General features: G+C 52.0%; 1 protein-coding gene and 1 long non-coding RNA gene across 3 annotated transcripts; one reads left to right on the top strand and one right to left on the bottom strand.

The window, feature by feature from the left end:
- Positions 1 to 1,097: 1,097 nt before the first annotated feature.
- Positions 1,098 to 7,279, bottom strand: LOC135315040 (uncharacterized). Its single transcript, XR_010374489.1, has 3 exons — positions 6,436 to 7,279; positions 5,241 to 5,455; positions 1,098 to 3,157 (listed from the first exon to the last, which is right to left on the bottom strand). It is a non-coding gene; the product is annotated as an uncharacterized LOC135315040 (long non-coding RNA).
- Positions 7,280 to 7,643: 364 nt separating this feature from the next.
- Positions 7,644 to 9,417, top strand: ANKRD9 (ankyrin repeat domain 9). 2 transcript variants are annotated; one of them, XM_064460807.1, is made up of 3 exons: positions 7,644 to 7,795; positions 8,171 to 8,404; positions 8,498 to 9,417. In XM_064460807.1, exons 2-3 carry the CDS (start codon positions 8,240 to 8,242, stop codon positions 9,116 to 9,118), a joined length of 786 nt encoding a protein of 261 aa, XP_064316877.1. In that variant the 5' UTR covers positions 7,644 to 7,795; positions 8,171 to 8,239; the 3' UTR covers positions 9,119 to 9,417. The 2 variants fall into 2 exon arrangements, with proteins under 2 accessions (XP_064316877.1, XP_064316876.1); XM_064460806.1 differs by having other exon boundaries at positions 8,171 to 9,417.
- Positions 9,418 to 11,397: the final 1,980 nt, after the last annotated feature.

Raw genomic sequence — 11,397 nt, 5'->3', positions numbered from 1 at the left:
TTATTTCAACAGACCTAGCAGCAGCCAAGAGCAGAGAGACCGAACAAATGGGAATAAAAATAGGTCCTCAAAGATATCCAAAGCATTAGCCAATTTTTTTTTTTTAATCTTTCTGCTTGGTCATGTATCTATCATGTTTTACGATTCAAATGTCAGAGGGATTTATATAGCAAAACCAGATCAAATACAGCCCTTGGATAAGCATTATTTTGTATGTTCCTGCTTCTGAATAAAAGTAAGGTGGCTGCTTTGCTTTTCTTGGATAGGAGGAGTTTGTCCTGCGATCAGCTACAGGGTCAGAACAGTTACACTCTGAAGAGCAGGGTCTGAACAGCCACACGTACCACCAAAATTAAATATACACTAATCACAGGTGAACTCAAATCATTTAGGCCCGATGGTTGAACAGGTAATTTCTGAGTCACAGAGCCCTGCTCACATCCCAGCTATAAATGCCTCGGGGTGAAGAAAGGATGGTTAGGGTAATGCTCCCTGCAGCAACCCGAGCATCTCCACGGTGATGTTGCTACAGTGGGAAGATTTCTCTCTGCCTTGCTCCAAAGAGGCTCCATCCCCCCAGACCTCATCTAGAGATGGGCATCTACACAGCCCTGAGTCATACAGCCTGCTCCAGAAACCTGGAGGCTCTGAATGTGCAGCTTATGCTATGTACCCACATATCCCCCAGCTTTATTCAGAGCCACCTCAGCATCCCCAGCAGTGTCTCCTGGAATTAGGGTGCTGCTGCACCAGCAGACCTGGGGCCCTAAAGCCCAGAGAACCACAAGTTTCCTTCAAGCCAATTATAGCACATTATAAATAGAGGGTCCTGCTTGTTCTGGAACTGGTAAATAGCAAGCGTCAGGTTCTCCTTCCGCAAATAGCCCGGGGAGCTGGTAAGGCCAGGTTCACGTCAGCTGGCCTGAGAAGTTCTGGGTTAAAATGATTCTGCTGGGGAGCAAGGAGGTGCCCCCCACCCCAGCCAGAAGCTGGGGTGGACAAGCCTGAGGACTGATCTTCATCAGAGTCAGGCTCTGCTTTAGCATTCTTTATCCTACTTATCTGCAGGAAAATGGAGCGTTCATCCTATGCCTTCCTTGAATCTTTCAAATCATAAAACTTTAATAATCACAGATATACTTTTACACAAAAACAAATGCTTTTGTAATTATTTTAGGCATGTTCATGATAAACAATGAAAAAAGCACAACTCATTGGTTTATTACCTATAGCTCTACTCTTAGGGAGCCAGTGGGCAACAAATTCCCACTGAAGTGAATCAGGCATCTGACCAGAGCGATTCCCCACAGGTAAAGCATCTCATTCTCTAGCAGTAAAACATCACATCATTTTTCTAACCTTTTAATATTATTGATTTTTTTTTCAGGTGTGGAGAGAGAAATGCCAAGCGTGGTGTCAGCAGGCAGCAGTACACGGCACAACTGCTCTTTCCAAAAGCAGAGCACTGAACGCCAATCGAAGCACCAGTTGGATATTGCATGATAACAGAGACAAGATACACTGTGCATATTTGGGGCAAGGGAGGAGAGGATTTGACCCCTCGAGCCCTTGGGGTTTGCTCTGCCAAGGCCAGGTTGCTATATCATTATGATAAGAGTAATCCTGTTAGGCAAACACATCAAACAAATAGTCATTCCTGATTGCAGACCTTGTCTAGGCAAATCTAACCCCGGGTTAAAAATGTGCTGAGTGCACAGTCCTGTGGCACAGCATACTAGATTTGAGCAAGGGATATGCAGGGGTCTGCTGTTCCCCAGGACCCCAGTGTAGGCACTCCCCAAGGCTCAGGCTAATGCCTGGAAGTGTCTAAAAATTGCAACAGAGTAAGTTCCCTCTCTTTCCCCTTCACTTCTTGTGTAGAAGAGGACAGATGACTCTTATGTCAGGCTGTTTTGCTTCTATATTTACGTCCTGCCTTAGGCTCACAATGTTCAGCTCAGATGCAATCCAGTCTGGTCGTATTAATACATCTGGGATAATATTTTTAACAACCAACATCAAGCTGAAAGCCACAGTCATCCACTGGTGCCAGGAGCTCTCTGACCCCTCTCATCTGCTTGCTTATGAAACACAAAGGCTCCCCAAAAGGTACTTTTTCATCTTTTAAGGGACAAGTAGACTTTTCAGCTTCCCCCTGTAACATACTGGATCAAATTTAATCTCTGCTGCAGCTCTGGGAGTTTCCCTAAGTTTCTGAAAGGATGAATGTAGCTCATTTATTACAGGTGCCAAAATCAAGGCTTAACAAGAGGTGGCCTGTGAACCTAGCCAAAATAAAGAGGACACTGATGATAGCCTGTGACCATCCCTGAGAGCCTGTGAGATACCTACAGCTGAAGGACCATATCACCTTGCTGCCCACCTCACTTCTACCAGACTACTTTTCTCTGTCAAGGAACCAGAATAAAAAATAAGTTTCAAAGCCTTAAAAATTGGGTTATCCCACCAGTGGATACTGACAAACTCAACAGATCCATGATGCCAGCTGAGACATTTATTCAGCCTCCCATCACCCAGCACTGGTGTCCAGCAGCGGTCAACCCTCACGATACATACTTCCTCAAAAGCCAGTGGAGAGATTTCCTTTACAAAACAAAGTGTTTCTGAGCCTCACTTGGGCTCCCAAGAGTCATTTGGGATGCAGATTTTTGGAAGAGTGTCACATTTGCTCAGCAGCAGCCAGGAAACAAGAGTAACAAGAGAAGGCTTGTTCACTTTGCTGTTTCCAAAGCAGCTTTTCTTTCATGCTGTGGGTCAGGATGGAGCTGACTCTGTAACGCAGCACAGAAATCAAACCAGCCAGGGTTATAGGCAGCTCAGGCTCGATGTGAAATGATGACTCATATAAAGTCAGGCAAGTAGAGAATGCCTGTAATACAAAAGAAGACTGAGGAGGAAGAAGAGGTGGGTGCTGAGAGAGACAGTGTAGGGGTGAGTGGTGGGAACAGGTTTCAAGGCCACGACTCCTTTCCTGAACACAGTGATGTTGTCTGATGGTTTCAGAAAAGAGCAATGCCCCAACCCAGATCACTGCTGATTCACTGCAGCTTCTTCAGCCGTCCTGTTTCTCAAATGGAACTACTTTCCCACTTCCCAGAAAATCTTCTGTGTCTTTTATCCAAAGTGATTTGAGATTCTGAAATGAAAGGACAGAGTGATTTTTAACAGCCACTTGCCAGTACGCCCCCTTGAAAAATGGAGAACATCAAAACAGACACACAAAAGGCATGTACGTGATGGAGGTTACAGACTCAGAGGTGCGTACAGGAGGGGGATGCTTTCCTCTCTGCATCTGCTGTGCAACACGCATCCATGGTGAGTTGCCCTCACCACCATGCAGGGAGGACATGTGCCCTCCTCCTTCTCGGGGAAGGAAAGGACAGTCCCCGGGCAGCCTTCCTTGGCTGCCCTCCCATCCCTGGTCCTGCAGGCAGTCAAGGGCCCTGCTGCCTGCTTCCCAGCTGGGTGCTCTGGAGAGGACAGGAATAAAGGGTAAGCTCCTCAGGTGGGGAACCAGCAGCAGCGGAGGAAACTACAGAAAGGTTTCTGGAGAAAATGTTTATCTGAGGCTTCCACGAGGTGTCAGCAACAGCTATTATTCATCAAGCTAAACAGAGGTGCCTGGGACTGCCATACGTCTCTTCACCTGGCATGTCTTCACAAAACAATATGTCCTGGCTAGCAACTGCCAGCAGCTCTGCCTTCCAACCTATGTCCCCTGTCTAACAACAGTAGAGCAGAGGGGTCCCCATGCAGGGCCAGGACCCCAAGGACCAAACTGATGTATTTGCATATTACCCCTGACCTAAAGAGCTCACCAGCTAAAACAGGATGGCTGAAGTGGCATTACTGCACCCATTCTGTAGATGGGACACTGGGGGCACAGTGAATTAAAGTGGAGGTCAATGATGTACAGGTGGTGGGAGTGGGACATACAGTGTGTATATTCCAGCCCAGTGCCACTGGAGCAAACCCCTGACTCCTGTCACTCATTACTTCTCTCTGAACATGTTTAATTTTAGCTCAACGGGACATTAGGCATTTCTGTCCAACTTACTGACAAAGACCCCAGAGCCAGAGGCTTAAAGCAAAGCAGGAGCTCTGCTGCTCCAGCCCACCACGGGTCTGGGGCTGTTGTCCAAACTCTGCTGACCTTTGGTCCTGAGCCTGCTTTCGAGAGAGGAGACTGGCAAATATACAGAGTCAAACCCGCTCACAAAATCCTTGCAAGGACTGGAGTAAAACCCAAATTTTTCAGCTCTTTTAAAAGATGAGCAATGCATTATTTGCCCATCCTTTATCTCAGACTTAAAACCAGTGCTAAACATTAACTGTGTTCAACATGCTGATACTGCCTTTTTTCATATTGCTTTTAATTACACTCACAATCATGTCCATTAAGTCAATATGATCCTGCCCTCAATTTAATGAAAACCTCAGGAAACAAATTACATCATCTACATGAAGCGGCAGAGGTTTTCCCTTTGTCTCATTATGTGGCTGGGTTTCGGTAGTGTTGAGCAGGTTTTAGTTGGTCACTGGCTGGAGAAACCAAAGGATCAACGTCCTGGAGGAGGGTGAATTAAATAATAGCTCTGAGAGGACACGTCACATTACTCAGACGTGGTTGCACTGACGGAGTAATCTTCATCATGTGCCAAGGAAGCTGTGATAAGCCCTCTCATAGTAGGATCAGTAATAAGATCAGTTACTTAATTCAAAGTGATTAAAACCAGGCCGGACTGCAAACAAACAAGTCATGTCCAAGGGTCTGCATGTAAAATATATAGCATCGCAAAAATAAAACCTTTCTGGGATACTGTGTTTTTTCACTAGTGCTGGCATGCTATAAACACTTCTGGGGGCAATTGCAATACTTTTTCTCCAGTGCAGCCCACAAACAGGCTGCCTTTCCTACAGGCAGGTTCCTGCTTTGACTGTATGTGACTAATACATTTTGCAAACAGGGGCCATCCTTGGGGTTACCCACTGGCTGCAAGGCCGCGAGGACTCAGCACGCTCTGGCCTATTTTTAAGCCAGTGCTGGGGCCCAAAGCACACACCAGTTTTAGCTGGTCCCCCACCTCCACAGGAGAGCTTGGCCTGAGAAAAACAGTCCTGCTTCCACACCAAAGACATTCATTTCCTATGCAAAAGCCAAGTTGGCTTTGCGACTATGCTAATCCCCTGCCTTTGGGCTCTGACACCACTTGGCTTACCCAGGCATGTGTGGAAGATGCGTAGAAAGGGGTGGGCAACCTGGCTCATCACCATGGTGGGCATCCAAATCGATTGCAATGTCCCAGCAACAGCAGGGAAAGGTTTTGGGATTCATGGTCGGGCAGGGCCGTCTCCCGGAGCAGGCGGCACACAGATGCAGTGGGTACCACTGCCGTCAGTGATGGGCAGTGAGGCACAGGCAGGTGAGGCTGTGCTGGACACAAAGGAAGGGCTATAGAATTAGCTATTTTAAACCCATTTCTTTGGATTCTGTGCTTTGGTAAAAATTATCCTGTGCCTGCAGTAATAGGATACGACCAAAAGGCGAGTGCCACAGCAATAGCAGGGAGTGGTGGAAGCGGCTGCCTTTAATGAGTTTTAATCTGGAATTGGACACAAGCGATGAAAGAGAATTTTCTGTGTGGCAGCTAACATCTGAGATGCCACGAGCTGCGGCAGATCCACAGGGATCCTCAGATGACGAATCGTACTGACAAACGCTGGACGTAATTCTCTCCCGCAAAGCAGCTCAGTGCACTTTACCCTGATTTCTCTTCCCTGGGATGTGATCACCCAGTGTTTTGGAGCATGACAGAGGTGTGCAGCATCCTGCCTGGCTCACCCACCTGCCTGCATCCCCCCACACGGACTCCCAGGTTTTGGTGTGAGCATTGTGTGGCAGGGAAGAAGTTACAAAGCAAACTGAGCACAGTTTAACCATTGTTCCCCTGGCTGAATGGCAGTTTAGAAGAGGCATGACAAAGGGAGTGGTTGTTCCTCACTAGCTTCGTTCTCATCGGGGTCAAGGGGAGGGTTGGCAGTGTGCTGCAGCCCCCCTCCCCACCACCCCGGGCAGCCTTGCAGAGAGCGCTGCAAGGAAGTGGGGTATTTCAGCAGACACCTGGCATTCCCCCCGATGTGAATGTATGCGTGTCGTGCTGGGACACGTGGAACGAGTCACCCATTCCAGCAGCACTCAGCAGAAGCTGAGCTCCCGCACTGGCCGGAGGAAGGCAGGGGAACCCCGAGGATAGAGAAACCAGAACCATCAGCCATGAACACAACAGCGACCAGCTTTGCCTGCCTGCAGAGAGTGTGATTGCACCCTCCTGACTGAGAGGGCGGTGGCTGCAAGCAGGGGAGATGCTGGGGGCCAAACATGTTATGCAGAAGAAGGAAATGCTCTGAACTCACTTGGAGGGGGTAAGGATGCAGAAGATCCCATGATTTCCTGTCTGTAAGGAGGCCTTATGAGAGAGGAGATCTCTGTAATGACAGCACCTGCATTCACCATGCTTTACCAGTGCATGGCTGTTACCGACACACACAAATTTTACAGCCAAGGGACTGCAGGTGCCCCAGGGGGGAGTCCCTGGTGCAGGGCTGGCTGGCAGTGCCAGGCTCACCCCACACCACAACGACCTCCTCACTCTTCCATAGCCAAAACCTGATGGGTGACTATCAGGCCTGCAGGCAAATGTCACTATCCAAGAGTGGAGTGAGAGCCGCAAGCACATGTGTGCACAGGCATGGGAGCCCACAGCCGGCGCTGGCTGAAGGGCAGTGTCACCCTCCGGCCAGAGCCACCCGTGGGGGGCAGGGAGAGGGCCAGCCGGGAACTGGCATGGACCAGGCTAGGACCTGCCAGGGCAGGCAGGGAGGTGTGACACTGCCCGCCCGGGCCCCCGTGTGCCTGGGGCACTGCACGTCTGCAGCCTCCTATGCCCAGGAGCCCGGGTGTCCCAAAGCCCCTGTGCACAGGTCTCCCTGTGTCGCAGATGCCGTGCCCCCAAGACGCCATGTATCCAGGTCCCTGTGTGCCCCGGACCCCACAGACTCAGGACCCCATGTCCCCGGGACCCTATGCTCTCTGCACCCCATACCCTCATGCCCCTTGGACAACACGGCCCTGGGACCCCACGCACCCAGGACCCCATGCCCCCTGGGTCCCAGGACCCCATGCCCCCAGGACTCCATGCCCCTGGATCCCAGGGCCCCATGGCCCCACGACCTCTGGATCCCAGGACCCCATGCCCGGGACCCGATGCCCCCATGGCCCCTGGATCCTAGAATCCCAGGACCCCGTGCCCCCAGGGCCCCACGACCCCTGGTTCCCAGGACGCCATGCTCCCCGGACCCCGGGACAGCAGGCCCCCACGCCCCCATGCCCCCGGGACGCGACACCCTCAGGCCCCCACACCCCTGTACTCCCGGAACCCCCTGCCCCTCCGGCTCGCCCGCCCCCCCCCCCCCCCCCCCCCGTCACTCCGAGCCGGCCGCCAAGTTTCTTGGAACTTTGCCTCCCGTGACGCAGGCGATGGTGCAGCGCTCCGTCCTCCGGGCGCAGCCAATGGGCGCCGGGGGGAGCCGGGGCGGCGGCCAATCGGCGGCGGCTGGACAGTTCCCGGGTCCTGACCGACCTTCACCGCCCGGGGCGGGGGGTGGGGATAAAAGGGCCCCGCGGCGCCGCGCCGCGCTCCCGCCCCCCGCCCCTCCGCTGCGGCTGCGGCGGTGCCGGTACGGCGGGCAGCGGCGCGGCGGGGCCGGCGGAGAGGTGAGCGGTCGGCGGGGGCGGCCGTGCGCCGCGGGGCGGAGGGAGGGAGGGAAGTCCCGTGCACCGGGAGCGGCGTCGGCGGGGGGCGCGTCCCGTGCACCGGGGGGAGGCCGTTCCCGGCTACCGGGATCGCTTGCACTGGGGATAGCCTGTGGCGCCGAGGGGAGGCGGGTCCCGTGCGCCGGCGATACGGGAGTCCCGTGCGCCGGGGAGGGCGTTCCTGGGCGCTGCGCTCCCTTGCACCGGCGATACGCGCGTCCCGAGCAGCGGGGGGAGGGAGCTGCAGTGCGCCGGGGGATGGGCGTCCGCTGCACCGCGGGGTGTCCGGGAGGGAGCCCCGGCCGCACGGTGCCCAACGCTTTTCTGCTCCCGCAGGCCCGGCTCCGATGCGACCTCTGAGCACCGGGGTGAGAGGCAGCCCCCGGCGGAGCCTGGCCGGCCGCCATGCCCTGGAGCGTCCGGTGGGTCGGCGGCCGCGGCGCCCAGTCCCAGAAGCAGTGCAAGAAATCCTCCTTCGCCTTCTACCAGGCGGTGAGGGACCTGCTGCCGGTCTGGTTCCTGGAGGACATGCGGACCATGGAGGTCTTCCACTGGGAGGACGGGGGCAAGGTGAGCGTGTACTCGCCCTCCGAGGCCCTGCTCTACGCACTGGTGCACGACCACCAGCCCTACGCCCGGCACCTGCTGACTAAGTTCCCCCAGAGCGCCCTGGCCGTACCCAGCCAAAGCTTCAGCTGCTGCCAGTCCTCGGCCCCACACCTGGCCATGGCTGTCCGCTACAACCGCACCCGCATCCTCTTCCGAATCCTCAAGGCCATCCAAGCCTTCCCGCCAAGCGACAGAGCCGGCCACCTGGACCGACAGGGCTGCAGCCGCGTGGAGGGTGGCAAGACAGCCTTGCATGTGGCCTGTGAACTGGTGCGACCCGAGTGCTTGCTCCTGCTGCTCGGGCACGGCGCGTCGCCCTGCTTGCAGGACAGTGCTGGGAATACCCCCCTCGACACCTTGCTGCAGCAGATTTCCCTCGCGCCAGCAGCTAACATGCGTGCCAAGCTCCTCTGCCTTGACTGCCTCTTCTTCTTCATGCCTCGGGACCTCCAGTTCACAATGAAACAGCAGCTGTTGGACAACCGGCAGCGCTGGCAGGACCTCCTGGGGGAGAACCGGTTCCAGTGCCTGCTGGGCTTAGCTCCCCCGTCACTGTTTGTCGGAGCCATGCGTGTCTTGATCAGGACCATCTCACCTGAGCACTTCCCAGAGGCACTGGACAATCTACCTCTGCCTCATTTTCTAAAGCCTTTGGACTTGAAACTGGAGAGCTAGAGGGGTGGTAGGAGAGTCTCCTGCTCACCTGACAGACTGTTGCGCTAAAAATGCATCAGTATACGAAGCTGCTAATGCGGCAGCCAAGTATCTGTTTTAATTAGAAAGAACTTTATTTTTTAAAATAATTGTATCTGGCACCTTACAATATATTTTATTTAAAGATCCTTGTGGTGAGGTGAGGTCTGCACTGCATTTTTATAAAAAGATTCTATGGCATGTACAAATGAGGGTATGTGGGAGAATATATTTGTAAATACATCCGAATAAACCAGTGGCAGATGTGATCAAAATACAAACTGAGTGACTGAAAAGCCTGAAGCAGCATGCGCCTTGGAAGAGCGTGTGTGGGGTGGGGGAGTATCTCTTTGCTAGGATTTCCCTGTTACACAAGTGCCGTGGTCCTGGAACAGGATGACTCCTTTTTTACAGCTCTCCTAATACATCTTGGCAGGGATACAGTTTTTTTTTTAAAGGCACAGATGAAAACTTCCTCATTTTGTACACAAAATCAAAGAGAAGCCAGATACTATTAAAACTTCCCTAAATAAGGCTGGCAGGGATGCATAGCTGAAGGAAATATATTTTAAAATATGCATAAATAACAGTTTCCTTGCAAAGTTTCCTCTGCTCCCCTTGGAGAGCCAAGGTGCTTTTTGTCAGGCAGAGGAGAGCTCCGTCCAAAAATGTTCCTCCCCTGGCAGGATCAGACCCTGAAGCCCCTCTGTGTGATTGCTGCAGGGTGAGGAGGGTAGCATGGAGCACGAGGGCCAGCCTCCTTGTGCCTGCCCTCTGCTATGGGTCTTGGTGCCCACTCTGGGTATCAGAGGAGTAGCTTAGATATCCAGCCTTCCCCCAGCTCTCCCTTCTGAAATGCTCCAAGGTCATAGCTGCTCCAGATCAAAAAGCCCTTTGGGGTAATGTCCTGCCTCCAACACTTGTGTTTAAACACATCAAAGTCCTGAGAAAAGGGTACAGCTTCAGTTCATTGCTCTGCAACCTTTTCTCTATTGCATTCTGGGCAGTCAGACTGCTTAATGCCCTGTAAAGCTGGCACTGCCCCTGCCTGCCTTGCAGGGAGCAAGCTGTGCCAGCTCCACCAGCATTGCAATGATAGAAATCTCCTAGGCCACAATGCTGTAGCTCTGCTTCTGTTGTAAGTTGTCAGTAGAACTGTAGGTTTTTGTTTCAGTGCTTAAATGTGTAGCCAGGGAGTTGTTTGCCACTTGAACTCTTTCAGCACTGTTGTTCCTTTTGGGGTCATCAGGGAACTGATGCACTCAGAGAGAAGAGGCCATGTTCAAGGCACAAATTTCTTTATTCTTTAATTAATTTTGGTTAGGAGAAAAAACCACAGAATGAGGCACTATAAGCTGTTCATGCTTCAGCAGAACAGAGTGGTATTTCATCTGAAATAATCTCCATACTGCATGCATGATAAAGATAAACTGTACTTCTGAAATTTGAGATACAACAGAAAGAAGATTGCTATTCTCAGACTGACAGCACTGAAAATGTTTCCTAGAAGAGCAAATGCTCATTTTTCCCAAGAAACCAAACTGATATGTGCTCAAACTAATTACCATGGAAAATTTAGGTCCCTTGCTAAAAGCATAGAACAACTCTGTTCTTTTCAGTTACCTTGTTGATAATAAAAATACAGAAATCCAAAGAACTAATCCCTCACTTAGCCACTTAAAAAACCCCTAAAATCTATGTTGCTAAATTCTTTATTTGAGTACATTTTCCCCATTGCTTCTGTAATAATGGTGTAGAAGCATCTTCCAAAACAGACGAGAAGTAAAGGAGTTGGCTCTAACTTGCCCACGGAAAAGTGTCTTGAGGTGGGGGAAGAGACAGAGCTGGGGTTGAGAGGAAAGGTTTATCAGCCTTGCTGACAAAGGCATAATGAGATTTAGCAGCAGGGAGTTGGTCAGTTGAACTGAGCACTGGAAGATGCTCCAGCTCCCAAGCTGTGAGGGTAATTACACATTGGAAAAACATGACAGGCTGGGCAGGACATCCTACACCTTAAAATGAGCCCATTAACACAACAAGAATTCAAGGCCAAAGCTGCCCCTGTGATTCCATACAGCCCTCCCACCAGCTCCCTGGTAATTCACTGTAGCAAGCAGAAAGGATCCCCTCAATATGTTGTGATGGGTCCAAAGTCAGCTAACGGCTGAGCCCCTCCTGTTATTCTAGGACAGAAGTCAAGCCTATTGCTGAGCCCATGCTGGGATCTCTCTGTTGAAGGTCACTGACAGACCTCGCTATGT

The sequence above is a fragment of the Phalacrocorax carbo genome, chromosome 9 (genome assembly GCF_963921805.1).
Source record: "Phalacrocorax carbo chromosome 9, bPhaCar2.1, whole genome shotgun sequence".
Classification (NCBI taxonomy): domain Eukaryota; kingdom Metazoa; phylum Chordata; class Aves; order Suliformes; family Phalacrocoracidae; genus Phalacrocorax; species Phalacrocorax carbo.
This window is presented reverse-complemented; position numbering and strand designations above follow the sequence as displayed.